This window comes from Etheostoma spectabile, chromosome 15, assembly GCF_008692095.1.
Source record: "Etheostoma spectabile isolate EspeVRDwgs_2016 chromosome 15, UIUC_Espe_1.0, whole genome shotgun sequence".
Classification (NCBI taxonomy): domain Eukaryota; kingdom Metazoa; phylum Chordata; class Actinopteri; order Perciformes; family Percidae; genus Etheostoma; species Etheostoma spectabile.
The window spans coordinates 6,534,777-6,546,831 of NC_045747.1; the positions used below are offsets into that span (position 1 = coordinate 6,534,777).

The following is a 12,055-nucleotide window of genomic DNA, read 5'->3' on the forward strand; positions in this document are numbered from 1 at the left end:
ACACACACACACAAACAGACACACACACACACACAAACACACATACACACACAAACATACATACACACATATACACCCACTCTCTCTCTAACACACACACCCACACACACACACACAGTTCATGTTGTCAAGTTGTCACTTTTGCATGTGAACCACCAATATTTGCACACAGAAAAACACCCACCCACACACACACACCTGTTGTAAATGTTAATCTTCTAATATAGTTCTTTTTTACAATAAATGTTCTATTAAAATTACTTTTTCTCATTTTTACTGGTATTTATGTTAAAATAAGAGCAGTTAAAACTGTCAGGTCAAATTTCACTGTGAACAGTAAATTAAATGGGGTAGCAACAAACAGTGTTTAAAGATATATGCTCAAGATAGGAATCATTACTCAAAATGTGACTGTTCACCCAAAAAAGAAAAAGTGAACAATAGCATTTTGTTAAGCACAGAAGCTACAAATGGGCTATTCTTCAGCTCATTGTGGTAGGAGACTGAGGACTTCACCCTTGGACATTCTGACAGCATGCAGAGGCAGTATGGAAACACATTAATGATCTGTTCACAGATGTGTCTTCACAGATGTGTTTTTGTATGCAGAGTGTAAATGTGTGTTTGTTTACATGTTGTGAGAAGTGGTGCATTCACATAGTCTTTTACATGAGAAAGTATTGTCTCAGCCATCTCACCTGTGACAGGTGCAGCCTGGGGCGGAGCACCTGGCAGATAAAACACACAGTTTACCAAAGCAGGAAAGTACCATTCAGAACAGATTTCTGTAAGGGCTGCACAGTTGATCCCAATTATGTTGAAATTGCAATATGGACTAGTGCAAAATCTGAATTTTGAATGAACTATTGTGATGCTGCAGGGATGACCTACAAATCATATCCCAGAGACTAAAGAAAACATTATTGTCATTATAATAATTAATATTTTATGTCAAATAATTTTTCTGACAAGTTTGGTTTTAATTAGTTACTTAATACTACAAAAATGGTATGAAGCGTCATGATTGACAGCTGTTATTAACTCGAAATTGGTCAATATTGCTGCTCCACTCCTGATTGCTACTGTGCAGACTCTTGCTCCAAATTTACAAGATGGCAACAAAATCTGAGATATATTGGCTTCACTTTTGTACAGTTGGAGGAAGTGGAGATGCGTTGTCCATCTTCATATACAGTCTAAACATAGTAAACATTGTAAAACACAAAAACACATGAATGGGATAAGAACAACATCAGTGATTGGCTTAAACTGTGTCACGTAAAAATACTAAAATGAGGAAGTGGCATGATGTCACAGACGTTGATGCTTCACGGACTAAAGTCCTTAAAACTTGGTTAAATTCAAAAAGTGATAGTTGACTTTTAGCTTCACATGAGACATAAATCCTGGATTCCTAAAGTCCTGTTTGTTTGATGAGTACCATCTTTTAGGCCAGGCAGACACATACCTCCCTGGTAAACAGGTGGAGGCCCCGCAGGGGAGAAGCCTGGCTGAGGGTACATCCCTGGCTGCTGCACGGCACCCCCGTAGTTCATAGGTGGCCCAGGGTATGGTGGAGCCAAATCCTCTTGTGGGTGTCCCTTTTCCATCTTTAGAAATCTTAACTGCATACATGAAATGTGTATTATTCTTTTTTTTTCAATTGGCTTTCAGGTTTGATCAGTGCTGCCACAAAAAGTACAAACGGTATTTGAACACTTTCCAATAGGCTGCATAGTAATAGCTATGAGGAAGTAGTGCATGCTTTTTTTTAAACACAAACTGGAACAGATTTGGTGTTGGGGGATGTGGAAGAAGGACCCAAATGCAGAGTAGCAAATGAACAGTTTGACAAGTTTATTGTTCAAAGTCCAAAGCGCAAGAGTAGTACGGGGAGTCAGGGAAAAACAAAAAGCCGGAGCACCAAGGCTGGAAACCACACAAAAGGTCCAGGGGCAAAAACGGGCATCCAGGGAAACACGGGTCACAGGGAAACTGCAGGGGATAGAGAGCACAAAGACAAGGAACGGGACAACAGGCAGATCAACAGCAAACTTAACTCACAGGAAGGCAAAGCACACCGGGCGACGGACAGACTGACAACAGGACAGGACGCACGACTGGAATGATCTAACAAGAAGCAGAGGGAACACTGGGGTTAAATACAAGAGGTAATGAGGTAATGAGGAACAGGTGAGACATCAGGTGAAACACATTAGGGTGGGGCTGGACAATCAGACAAACAAAGCGAAGCTAGACAAGACAAGGCCAGACAGGAAGCTGACTAAAAAATAAAACAGGAAACAGAACATACACAAGCATGGAAACACAAGACAGAATCTACAACACCAGACTAGCGGGAAAACCGGGACAAAAACACAGGAAAGGCCAAACAGGAAAAATACCCCAACAAAAACCCCAAACCATAACATTTGGTTAGAAATGCAGCCAAAGAAAAAAAGACTTCATCAAATTTAGAAGGAAAAAAAGGGCCAAATGTATTACTGGCAAAATGTGTGTAGTATCAAAGTAAAGTATTCAATGATTCAATTCATGTTTTTCCTTGTGAGTGCTATATTATGCATTAATAATATGATATTAGTGTTGCTGATGCATTAATGAGAAAGCAGCTTTCACTTGTTGTTTCTGTTGCAAATTTTTACAAATCTTTGATTTACTGTTAGTAATTTCATCTGTCATGATGGGTCATATTTTATAAGTTGTATGTAACTTGTAAAAAACAGTATTAACCAAATGCACAGTGGAGTAAAATGTACAATGTCTATTTCTGAAATGCAGTGAGGTAGAAGTAACTCAAGCACGTTACAAGTACTTTAAAATTGTTGATCAGTACAGTACTAGAGAGAGTGTACTTAACTACTTTCCAACACTGGGGAAAACTGAGAGTTGCTTTAAAGAAACCATAGTATTAATACAGTAGCTCTTGGTCCATAGCAGCAGGCAGATGGAAGCAGTGAACAGCAGCTTTTACTTTATTTACTTCATCAGTCATTTGCTTAGTTTGAGAGGCGTAGGGAAATAGAGCCTGTTTGCTTTGCTCCGATAAAGTTGCTCTGTACTTGTCCTGTGAGTATTCAGGAATGCAAACCAATACTTTAGTGCTGTATTTTGATAACATGGAATAATGTAGTGCCAGAATGTATGCTGGTCAGCCTCGCTAATAGTGAACAGGCCTCGTCAGCGCGGGACTTCCTGTCTCATCAGAAACCAACCCTAAATCAATTAGAGCAACATGAGCCACACACATTAGTTGACCACAGCATTGGACTTGAGCCTCACCCTGTTTTGTTTGAACAGTGTAGCTGGATAAAGGTTACATCACCAATGTCTGACCGGAAAAATGCACTACATTTATATTCTTTACATCTGTTTTGTACAGTGGTGGAATAATAACATCAACAACTAAGTTAAGATAACACCCAAATTCATATACAGTACAAACACAAAGCTCATAACTTCAACACAATGGCAACAGCAGCTGATCATTACATTGAAAACAAATAAAAATACAATATATACAAAACAAATAATTTACCTACCTATTACTATCCATGAAAATAAAAGAGTTACGCACCCTCTCTCCTGGAGCTGCCTGGTACCGAGTGAGGCAATGAGACACACAGTAAGATAGATATTTCAGGTATTTCCTGTGTTTCTTACAATGTAATGGACGGGCCGTTTTAGTCCTACAACATTATGATTTCCCCTCCTCCTTACCCCTCCCCTTTATTCCATGTGACTGGGTGGATCCACAGAGTGGATATGAACTGAATATTGTTACAGTGTTTGATCAACGTTGTTCAAATAATGACAAACATGGCAATAAGAGACATGAAAACAGTATTAAAAAAGAGAAAAAAGTAATTTCACAAAAACCGAGGGAGAGAGACGGATGTTTGCTAAGAACAATGCATTCTTTGTTGGTCTGACATAATGCATCGTTTCATTAATGGTGTGTCACTGTTTCAGTCAGCAGTCTTGTTGCAGTTAAGAACACATGCATCCACAAAGTACAAAGTACAAACCACTGTGTCTCAGACAAAGTTGCAATTTGCCACCACCCTGACAGGTGTAACCTGTTGGCAAACAGGAAGATGCAAATAAGGACAAGGTCTGGTAAATCAAAAATAAGTATCACCTGAGGGTGTACAAAAGGTATACCGGGCCTTCAATGATGAGCTTAAGAATTGTTGTGTCAGTGGGAAGTTGCATTAGTTGTATTACTTGTTAAACAAAATGCAGACTTCTGTAAAAGTACAATAGGTTTCACCAGAAATGGTGGTGTAGTTTACTCTAGTATTGACAAACTCACATCACTTAGCACATTCATGGTCATGCAAAACAGGATGAATCATAAAGAAGTACAGGCCTCAAGCAGATGTTGTGGGGAAAAATAAATGTACAATATAAAATGGGAGAGTTTTACCCAAGCAAGATTTCTCTGTAACTTATTATTTCTCCATTAAGCCCTGAGGATGCATACCACACTCTTTTGCAAAAACTGTATTTCACAGTGCCTGTACAATGCTTTTCCACAGTAAGTGATTGTGAAGGATCCACCCTTTGAACACATGACTTTGAAGCATGAAGGCCAGATGACAGTCAGGGCAAGGTTAACAATACTGAGAGGTCACAGGACTTTCACAAGGACATTACCCATTACATCTGGAATGTGAAGTGCTACAGCCATGCTGATAATTACAGTTGACATAGGAAGGAAATCCTGAGAATACATTTATGTATATGTATGTATATGTATGTATGTACATGTATATATATATGATATCTATATTCTATCTATATATTAATATATAATATATATATATATATATATATATATATATAATATCTCAGCTCAGCTTGGAAGCAGACAGAGACCCCCTTTCAGGCAATCTGGGTCTTGTTGACCAATTCTCATGAGGGAGTTCAACAGAAAGCTTTCACACCATCCCAAAAGAACTGTACAACCAGGCAAATGCACCAGGTTAGGTGTGAATGTGCCATTTTATTAGGTATTTGGGTATTGGAGATGAATGTGCTACCTTCGCTAATTAAATCATAACATTCTCAGTATGGGTTAGTGAAGCAGAGGGGTCTGTGTAGTATTTGTGAGTAGCATTAGAAAAACCATGAGTAAATCCATATGTGTGTTTGCACAAGCACACAATGCACATACGCTGTCTGTCTATAAGGGGACTGGTAGAGTGACAGTGAGATCCTGTGTGTATGTGTCTGAGAAGTGAGCCAGTAGACGTTTTCTTCAGATGGCCCCTCAGCTGTGCCGGCAAACAGGAAACCGACATGCATTCTCGGTTTCACATGGTCCGTCTGTTTCTTTTGCTCTCGCGTGCCCTTTTCCAGCTCTCTCAAATCAACCAAAGGCACTGTGTTTAGCAGCTGTCACTCTACACTTTGCACAAATGTAACTACAAAATTAATTTAATCCTTTGCTTACAGCCCACTTTCTTTCTGCTCTTCCTGTGGTCAAGAGTGGCCTCTCTTCTTAACTAGACAGGAGGTGGTGTAGTGTTACTATGGTGCTTGTGGTCTTCCTGGAGCTTGTGGTAATCAATTCACGTACTCAAGCAGAAGTACAGATACTTGTCTTAAAAAAACTCTGGTAAAAGTGAAAGTACTGATTTAACTTCTTCACTCAAGTAAAAGTGACAAAGTACAGACTTGGAAATTTACTTAAAGTATAAAAGTAAAAGTAGCCTTGCGGATTTTTAGATTGTTTTTAGATTTCAAGCTGAGAAACTACAGTGGACATAGAGAAAAAGGCTCTTTATATGTCATTAAATGTCAAAACCAGCAGCTGAACTGCATCATAGCAATATTTATGCCATTTGGACGCTTTTTATCAGTTTGATCCTTCATGTTCATTTTGCACTAAAGTTCTTGATAAAATTATCAAAATTAAAAATAAATAAATTCATTTATCAAGATTTTAATCCACATAGGAATAGTAAAAAGAGAATGCTTTACCATGTGGTTATTTCATATAGACTGTTTTTGAATTACCAGAAAACATACCATACACATGAAATACTATATGACAAACATTATTGTTGAGATATGAAATGAGCTATATTAGAATAAAAGATTTTGGCCAAATCGCCCAGCCTAGGAAGAAAAGAAGTGAGAAAAATTGTGGAGTAGACTTTATGTATAAACCAGAGCCTCTCCCGCAACCCCATTTCACACAATATCCTTTTGACTTACACAAAGAAGACAAACTGAAAATGTTTTTTCATATTCATACGTCGGGTGTGGAAAGCAGTTTATGAATAATCACTTTCTATTTTCTTTACTGTGCTATGTTTCCGTTCTCTTCACTCCACATGCCTTGAGTCCATGTAGAAAGCTGGGGCGAGCAGGTCCTGCAGGAGAGAGATAGACTAAGCTCAATTAGGGGGCTTGCATTCCTCTTGTTTTTCTACAGATAAAAAACATTTCCTCTCTTCTGTCTGTGATTCTCATTGAACCAGTGGAAAATCTGCCTGCCTCGCGTGGCAGGGAGAGCCCTTTTATTAATCTCGGCCTTTTGAGAGGGGACTTACTGGGTGGCAGTTCTGGTGGGGAGGTTAATGGAGCCCTTGTAGGCAGCATTAGACGTAGTGGGGTAATAAAGGAAAATATAGCTATGTTCATTCACCTGCTACATGTGGGGTTTGCTAACTTTCCCTGATCTAATAATGGCACTGCGAGTTCACTGAGTTCAATTGAACTTACAGGGCTGTGAAGCACTGTCCTCTAAATGCAGTGGTACGTGCCAAAAAGAAATAAATTGTTTGAGTATGCCCCCACCCCAAAAAAATAAATAAAATAACATTCATATTCAAGTAGACCCCGACAGATAAAGGATTTTTAAGGCCGATACTGATACGAATATTTGGTTATTTATAAATCCAATATGCCGATATATCGGCCGATATACAGTATATATTTTTAACAAATCCAGAAACGCGTTACAAAAAACAGATTTCCCTAACATGAGTTATTTTTTGTTATTTATCAGTTCTCACTAAAATAATATAGTAAGTTGTTTTATTGTCACAACAAAACAGAGGAACATCAAAATATAAAGTTCTGATGACTAAAAATTATAAAAATACTAACTTAAAATGTGAAACTTAAAGTCCTTTGAACAAAAACACATTAACAAAAAACTAATCAGTTTTGCCAACAGGGACGTTGTAGAGCGTCCTCTGGTGGATGGACTATGCAATGCTCCTAACATGGTTGACAGACCGTTTTTATTTTTTAAATATTCATTTAAGAGAATTATGTGTAAATGATTCTGATGAATGAAGATTTAAAAAATAAAAATCGGGAAATGTCTAATATTGGTCGACAATATTGGCCCGCCGATATATCGGTCGGGTTCTATATTCCAAAGCCCTCTACTGGACGTTTTAATTGTGATGGCAGCAAATAAGGAAGTAATGTGAAGTTGTTAAAAAACAGCAGCGTTTGCAAGGAGAATGGTCAGCAAAATGTCTGACTTCAACAAAGCAATTCTAAAAAGCAATTTATACACTTTTGTTTCTTTGCCATGTTTGCCCCCCAATGTTTGACTCAGGTCAGTCTTTTCCCTGAAACAAATCTGAACCCATATGGACACAATAAGAAATGCAAACAAGCAAACTCTTGATAGCACATCATCAAGCCCAAGTGTATCGTAAAGCCTTGGACATGAGACGGTAATAATGAGATGAGGAGAGAATGTGATGTGAGGTTCATTGCATACTGCTTGGACGTCAAGAGCAAACGAAGCTGGTTCTCTACAGGTCCTGTGGTTTCGGTACATGAAAGGGACGTTCAGAGTACACACAAAATCCCCTCTGAGACACTCCTTCGGGTCTGGCTGTCCTCTGTGTAGCTGTGCTGAACTTTCTCAGACCTGATCACACAGCCATGGGAAAAGCTTTCTTTCAATAACAGATACTAAGACATGTGACAGACTATTCTGCTGAGGGGATGGAAGAAAAACCCAAAGGTGGAGTTCCGATGGATGGATTGCATAATATATGTATATATGTGTATATATATATATATATATATATATATGTATACATACAGTATATATATATATGTACTGTATATGTATGTGTATATAAATGGCCACTAGAGGTCAACGGAATACAACATTATAATGTTTGACAATTGTTTTCCTTCCCTCCTGCAGAGAGAAAGCAGAATGTACGGTCAGTTTAAGGTCACTCCAGCAGCTGGGAAGAATACTAGAACACACAGAGAACATGTGACATGCTGACAAGTTTTGATTAATCATATGTACTTTGGGAACATTTACTGGCACATTTTTTCTGAATGCCCTAGGTAGTTGCGTGGTTATTGAAGTATTAGAGGCAGATGTTTTGCTACTTTGTTTTAACTCTTGGCAAAAGCTGTGTTTCAGTGCACATTGTTACATGTTTCTGTTTCTTTTCTTGTTGTTTTTTCTGCATGAACATAAAACAGTATAAAACATTGATTTGGTTATTGGTCTTCATACAGCAGCCCAGGAATCCCTGTTTGCCTCAGTCACATTGCTGTTCCATACTCGTGCAACACTATGTCATTGACAAGACTCATGTTTTACGATTGGATGTAATGAAACAGCAAACAATAATCACAAGAAGAAACATGATCATCAATAGTGAACTGTATACAGTGGCATGTTTGTCAAAAGAGGGGTGTTGTCCACCTCGTGTCTCTACTATGCATACGCCGGTATGAGATTCTGACGGTATGATAACCTTGAGCAAAAATATTTTTTCTCTATTGAACACAATATATAAAAACACTGTTCTTAACTGCACTTTCTGTAGACTCATAAAAAAAACAGCTCATAGCTTAGGAACGGTATGACAGAAAATGTTATTGGTTTTGAATCCGTGACTTTTTCAAACTGCGGTATGCCTTGAAACCGGTCACCAGCCAGTCTACTCTCTACTTCTGGTTTTGCTTTTTATAATACTAGTGTTGATGGATAACTTTAAAAATACTTCGGAAAGGTCAAGTATAATTTCATTAGCAATGTGCAATTCAAGATTTTGCAGAGGTCATTAAATTACAGGCCCCAGACTCACTGTACTCCAGTTTTCATTATTGATCTAAGCAGTAGGTCAATAGTAAGAAAAGCAAGATTTGCTACAGTACAGTGTGGCATGAACTAAGGTTTTAGGGTCAGAGAGCATGCTAAAGGGACATGGATGGATCCTTGATGGCATGCAACTGTGAGGCACATTCATGGTCAGATGTATACTTTACATAGCATTTTGCGCCTAGAGGAGACAGGCCCAATGACCAATAGTTATATGTCTTCAAGGACAGGCAAACCCTAAATACAATTTTTTAGCTCTCTTCTCTCTGGCTTTTCAGTGAACTTTTTACTGGAAACCAGACAAATAATCTTTTTACAGCATCGTCTGTGACAAGAATAACAGGAGGACTCAGACGCAAGGCTCAAAATGCGAATGGTTTTATTTTCAGAGGGAGAGGGGAAGAACATGCGACAAGGGCCTGGAACATGTGTTAGTGAGCCCAAAGGGCATAACCAGGTATTCGTAGTGCCCCAGCGGCGTGTTGAAGGCGGTTTTCCATTTGTCCCCCTCCCAGATCTGAACGAGGTGATAAGCATTCCTAAGACCTAATTTAGTGAACATGATGGACCGGGAGAGGGACTCAAACACCAAATCCATCAGGGGAAGTGGGTATTTGTTTCTGACAGGGATAGCGTTGAGCCCCCAGTAGTCAATACAAGGGCAAAGGGTATTGTCATTTTTGGACACGAAAAAGAAGCCTGCCCCCAACGGGGACAAGGAAAGGGGAATGATACCGGCAGCTAGCAAATCTTTGATGCATTGGTCCATAGCCTACAGGGTTACTGGAGCAACGATCAAGCAAAGATGGGTTGAAGAGCCGGGGTCGATTTAGGTGCTGCTGATTGTGGATTTGATTCAGGTGTGTGCTGTCAGCTGGCTTCAGCAGGAGGGAGAGGGAGGAGAAAAAGAAACAGCAGGTACAAAACAAGGCAGATCGACGGAAAACTCAGAAAAATAGAAAACAAAACAAATACTCACGGCCAGACCTCGACCACAACATCGTCTTTGTGAGCTACTCCCCTCTTCTGTTCTCCACACAAACCTGATAGCTGCTCCGCCTCTCTCCACTTTGTCATCTGTTTCTTTGTGTCTTCAATATTTTATTCCAGTTTCTTTTCACAGTGTACCTACCACACGTTTGATTAATACATAATGTTCTTCTGAGCGTGAAGGATAAATTACTGCAAAGAAGGGACAATTGAGATACAGAGGTGGGGAGGAGGGCTAAATGGCAAGACCATCAATCAAAAACCTATAAATAGGTGTTTTTTTATCTTTTAAATATACTGGTCACTTCGTATTGGCCTCAGTTCTGCAAAGAAAATGGATGGTGCACGCTTAATGTCAAATAAAGTCATCCACAGAAAAATCTGTAGAATCTATTAAGGTAATGGTTACAAGGTTTTAACAGCACAAATACTGCTTAAATGATGACTATGAACACTGCATTGTGTCTTCTACTGTAGGGGACACCTATTTTATGTATTAACAGTTTCCGGGTGTGTCCCTTAAGCAGGTGCACTTGTGAGGGTAACAGTCGCACAACAGCAAATATAATGGATAAAAGAAAGATTAAATAAATAAACAACACAACTGCATTGGCTTAAAATCCTTAAGATGTGATGTGATAAATGTGAACTAATGTATAGCAATAACCTGAGGTTTTAACATCAACCTCACCACTGTCAATTACATTTTATTTATACAGCGCCAAATCATAACTGAAGTAATCTCATGACACTTTTTACATGGAGGAGGTCTAGGGTGACAGTGCCAGATCACTGCAGGATGCTGCTTAAAAAGTGCTTGTCGAAACTTTCAACTTTCCAACCTTTACTCTTAAGCCCTATTTCTTTTTTTTTTTTTACAAAAACATTAAGATGTGTGTATGTGTGTGGAGGGGGAGGATATTATATGTATATTATATATTAAAATGTTAAATCATAACTGTTGCATAACTGCTTTTACTGATAAGCTTCAACAGCTTCAAGGCAGCCTCCCATGAGCTTTGATTAAAGCTGCATACTTGTTCAGTGAGAACATTGATTATGTGCTAACAAAAAAGCTGAAAAACACCTGGTCATTGAAGGACAATATATTTTTTCTTTTGTCTTGTTTGTAGATTTAGCTTTTGCTTTTACTCATGTTTTTTGTGAGGGTTGTTTTCGTTATTTTTGAGCATTGTTGGAGGTGTCTCAGGCATAAGATTGCCAAAGAAGGCTGCTCTGTTGGTAACAGTCTTTTGGTAAAAGAAATTGGGGATTTTACACAATCAGTGCATAACCTACAAGTGTTTTTAAAAGAGGTGTAGGAGCCACTATCTCGTTGTGAAGAAACCTCAGAGTGAGTCTCTGTTGACGAAGTGCCTGGCCCTCCCATATTGATAACAAGCTTACAAAGATGAAGTAAAAGTTTGCATGACTTTTTGTTACATAATAGTTTCATTTAGTGGGAGCACCTCCACCTGATCGAAACTGTTATATCACAAAATCACATATTCCAAGTTCAGCTTGATCACAGACCACATAAAAGGTTGCATGGCAGTGCTACGGTATGCATGAAGGGATGCAGCAATCTTTTATCACAATGGAAGGAACTTATCCCTTGGTGGATGCAGTGCTGTGACAATAGAAAGTCATTATTATCAGAATGATCAAAGCTATCTTAAATAAAATGCATACATTCTAAGTGACATGCAGAAAGAGTAAGTATCGATTGGCTAACTTGAGCAGAACGATTGGACCAAAAGAGTTGTTAAAGAGTTGGAGACCCGCACCAGACTACTGAACAAGACTGAATGTAACCGTGCAACCGCTCAAGTCCAATGTAATCAAGCTATTGTCTTGGTTCTCGGCAAGTTTTAGTTGTTAACCAACCCTTGTTTCTAGAGCACTTAGATGATTGTGTTCATGGCAATTCACACATTA

General features: G+C 38.8%; 1 protein-coding gene and 2 long non-coding RNA genes across 12 annotated transcripts in view; 2 read left to right on the top strand and 1 right to left on the bottom strand.

Annotated features, from left to right (window-relative positions):
* LOC116703629 (LITAF domain-containing protein) overlaps nt 1–3,777 on the bottom strand; it is a 6,314-nt gene extending 2,537 nt beyond the window's left edge. Inside the window, exons 1-3 of one of the 10 annotated variants that reach the window (XM_032538483.1) lie at nt 3,561–3,578; nt 1,469–1,625; nt 699–728 (exon numbers count right to left, since the gene is read on the bottom strand). In XM_032538483.1, the coding sequence (XP_032394374.1) occupies nt 699–728; nt 1,469–1,610 (172 nt within the window). In that variant the 5' untranslated portion in view covers nt 1,611–1,625; nt 3,561–3,578. The other 9 variants (XM_032538480.1, XM_032538485.1, XM_032538488.1 and 6 more) reach the window with 9 other exon arrangements.
* The window catches only part of LOC116703635 (uncharacterized), a 6,769-nt gene extending 713 nt beyond the window's left edge, over nt 1–6,056 (top strand). Inside the window, exons 2-3 of the long non-coding RNA XR_004335474.1 lie at nt 4,091–4,099; nt 6,046–6,056. This is a non-coding gene — a long non-coding RNA (uncharacterized LOC116703635). The remainder of the gene's footprint in view (nt 1–4,090; nt 4,100–6,045) is intronic.
* Nucleotides 1–12,055, top strand: part of LOC116703633 (uncharacterized) — a 20,922-nt gene that overhangs the window by 7,349 nt on the left and 1,518 nt on the right. Inside the window, exon 3 of the long non-coding RNA XR_004335472.1 lies at nt 11,471–11,475. This is a non-coding gene — a long non-coding RNA (uncharacterized LOC116703633). The remainder of the gene's footprint in view (nt 1–11,470; nt 11,476–12,055) is intronic.